The sequence below is a fragment of the Bradysia coprophila genome, unplaced genomic scaffold (genome assembly GCF_014529535.1).
Source record: "Bradysia coprophila strain Holo2 unplaced genomic scaffold, BU_Bcop_v1 contig_324, whole genome shotgun sequence".
Taxonomy (NCBI): Eukaryota; Metazoa; Arthropoda; class Insecta; order Diptera; family Sciaridae; genus Bradysia; species Bradysia coprophila.
In genome coordinates, this window is record NW_023503584.1 from 1,425,705 (window position 1) to 1,429,027 (window position 3,323).

At 37.3% G+C, this 3,323-nt stretch overlaps 1 protein-coding gene across 1 annotated transcript; it reads right to left on the bottom strand.

The window, feature by feature from the left end:
* Positions 1–211: 211 nt before the first annotated feature.
* On the bottom strand, positions 212–3,116 carry LOC119079382 (rhomboid-related protein 2-like). The gene is made up of 5 exons (XM_037187265.1): positions 3,021–3,116; positions 1,797–1,895; positions 1,511–1,735; positions 702–1,127; positions 212–641 (listed from the first exon to the last, which is right to left on the bottom strand). Exons 2-5 carry the CDS (start codon positions 1,845–1,847, stop codon positions 282–284), a joined length of 1,062 nt encoding a protein of 353 aa, XP_037043160.1. The 5' UTR covers positions 1,848–1,895; positions 3,021–3,116; the 3' UTR covers positions 212–281.
* Positions 3,117–3,323: the final 207 nt, after the last annotated feature.

Sequence of the window (3,323 nt, forward strand, 5' to 3'; positions counted from 1 at the left end):
CCAAAATGTTATACATACAATACGCTGTATTATACCATTATACGTGTAAGATGTTGAATGAGAATTTTATATTTGCTACGTTTAAGGGTGCAGTCTACGGTCACGGTCAGAGTAGGGCGACGGACGCTCTAAGGGTCACGTACGCAATAGACATTATGTGTTCGCAGCAAACGCTCGACTGTTCTGAAGACTCGTTTTTGTTGCATTTACAAAATATTTATTTGTATGAAATTGTGTTCATGAGATCCTCGTACTCTTTGAAAGTTTCTTCATTTAGAATTTTAGTAGTAGTCCTCATCATACGGCGTCGTCGTACTACGTGGAGTAAAGTCGTAGTGGTAGTCCTCATCATACTGCATCGTCGAACTTTGCTCAGTATAGGTGTCGAGGTAGTCTTCAGTATCTTCAGCACTATCTTCACGATAATAGGTTTTCGCATAGTCGAAATTCCATTCATTTTCTGGAAAATAGTCCGGCAGCGTAACGTTCATTGCCAAAATTATGACAAAAATGGCTAACAAAGCTCCAACGCAAATTTTCTGCAAGGTCTCCTCCCACGGATGTTTTTTGAAATTTTTTAATACCAAAATTGAGACCAGAAAACCAGTTACAGCTCCTCCAAAATGAGCAGCGTGACCGATCTAGAAAATGGATCAATGCACAAAACTGGAGTTTTCTATTATACGTCTAGGCTTACTGACATTTGACCTTATATCTAAATATACTTCCGTGTAAACGTCCCTTCCAACGTCATAGATTATATACAGTGCGAGGAATTTCCTTTCCATTTCGTTCCAATTCAATACGATTGTGGCCAAATGGGAGAAAAGTAATCCCATAACTGCACCCGATGCACCGCCACCATATGAAGTGTTGGCTAAGACGGTTACACATAACGCAGCACCAAAGCCTGACGCCAGATAAATTATTGCGATTCGCCTCCACTCATGAACTATTTCGAGAAACACACCCAATATTAGCTGCATCACCAGATTTCCCAATAAGTGCGACCAGCCAATATGCACAAATATTGGTGTGAAGAAACGCCAAACTTCATGACGGCGGCTAGGATCGTAGCCAAGTCTCATAATAAGTTCATCGGAGTCGTAGAAACAAAAAAGGAAAATCTAAAGAAGCGAAATTCGTCATGAGATGTTCCATGAGTCAATTCACGTCGTAAGTGCGGTCGAAATTCAAAATGGAAAGTGTGGAGGTTTTTTTAACGTAGAGTAATTTTCATACAGGGAAAAGCGTTGAAATGTATTTTTTTTGTTCACTTTTTCATCGAATCGTTCACTTAAAATTCAAATTTTAGGCACACTTACGGCGTGAATTTATTTATGTCCAAAAAAGATCGCCAAATTTCAAATATTGCAAAGGGATTAGCAGGTTGCTCCACCACTACATTTTCTAGGATATTTAAATTCGATAACGAACAACAATTCCCAAAAATGGAAGATGCCTTCGAAACTTTGAAATTAGGCGACAATTCAAAGACGTCACTTTTTACTTGAACAACTGAAACTCCAATCATAAACTTAGGAAATTTTTCGGTTTTCATCGCAGTAATTCCCTTGTCTGGAAAGACAGCTGCTGGTGGATGCTGACTCTCGACACTATTCATCTCCATTATTACATTTTTGGGAATTTGCCGTGAGGTTCGTTCATTCCTCGGTAAGACGATATTGTCTGCCAATTTGACGATTCTCGTTGACTGTTGTCTTGCGAGTCTTCGCTAAAATTAGAATTCAATTGAAGCAGCTCTAAAGCGGAAAATAATCGTTTTTCTTAAATACCCATTGAGATACCACCTGCCCTGCAACAACCTCGTCTGATTTATTTTCCATTTTTTCTGCTGCTCTTTTCGATGCTCACAATTAACACCAGAATCTTTCCTAATATTTTAAAAAATTGACTGAATGATAACGCAGCACAGAAACATTCACTCAGGGCTATTAAGACAAATCGACACAGCGCTAAATTGGAACCTAAATTTTACCGAGAAAATTATACATTTCCTTTATGGAAAAAGTAGGACCATCGTTTTGTGTCAAGAAGGGTTTCATTTCAGTAACATTAAAAAATGTTTGTGGTGATGTGTCCTTTATTAACCCCTTACGTTATGTAAATTAACTAAAAATTCTTTTTGAGAGTCCTAGTTGAATGACCTTGCTTCATAAAAGATGTTTGTTGGTTGTCATGAATATCATGATTGGTATCGCTGTAAAGCTTAGACCTCAGGCTAAACAGCAACTATATTTTTGTGATCAAACAAGTCACCAGGAGGGTCCAAACAGTCTTCAAAGCTTCCAGCAGGTTCCGAAAAATCGATCTACAAAAATTTTACCATCGAAATATTTTCTTGTTATGTTATTCTTAGGGGCCGTTCATAAATTACGTAACGCAAAAATCAACATTTTTCAGACCCCCCCCCCGGGTCTGTAACGCTAAAAGGGTCAAGTTTGACCCAATTTTGTTAGAACCGTAACGCTTGCCTCATACCCCCCCCCCTCCCCCCTCTAGCGTTACGTAATTTATGAACGGCCCCTTACTCGTGGTGTCGCCCTCTAAAAAAGCCATTACAAACATTTCTTGTCGACGAGACGTCGAATAATTTTTTTTTGAAGCTCACTATTAGAAAACTCAGAATTTGTGATAATTTATTATTTTTACTCAAAGCCAACACATTTTCACAAGACAATGGTCCAACTTTTTCCAGAAAGGACGCGGATACGAAGTTATCATCGAAGATGTATAATTTTAGGCTACAATTTAGCTGTTGATTCGTCTTAATTCAGGCAATGATATTCAAGAGTTCAAAAGCCAACAAAACAGTTTTAGAAATATTTTCACTGTCTATTGAACAGGGTTTGTAAAATGATTTTTTCTAAGGTCTCCTTTCATAGCCTTTGGAATTAAATTCTAAAAAATTCTTAAAAACTAAATTTTTTATTTGATGAACTTTTAAGAATTTTACTCAGTGAAAAACTTTATTTACACAAAATGTGAAGCGAATTTACCAGTTTTCGTTTTCCAAATGGTGTACTTAGGATTCACGATCTCACGATCTCTTGCGACCATTCACCACGATCCGTTTTAGCGAAATATATACTTTAAAGAACAGACTTTTCTTCGCCAAAAAATACACACAAATGAATGTTGCTTATCTCGTTTTTTTTTCTTCAAACAACTTACTAAATTGCATGCTCATTTTTACAGATATATTCTAGACATATTCTAAACATATTCAGGCCCGGGTTTACGTGAAAGTGAGGACCCAACCAACATTCATAGAAGTCTTAAAGGAAATCATTTCATTTTAT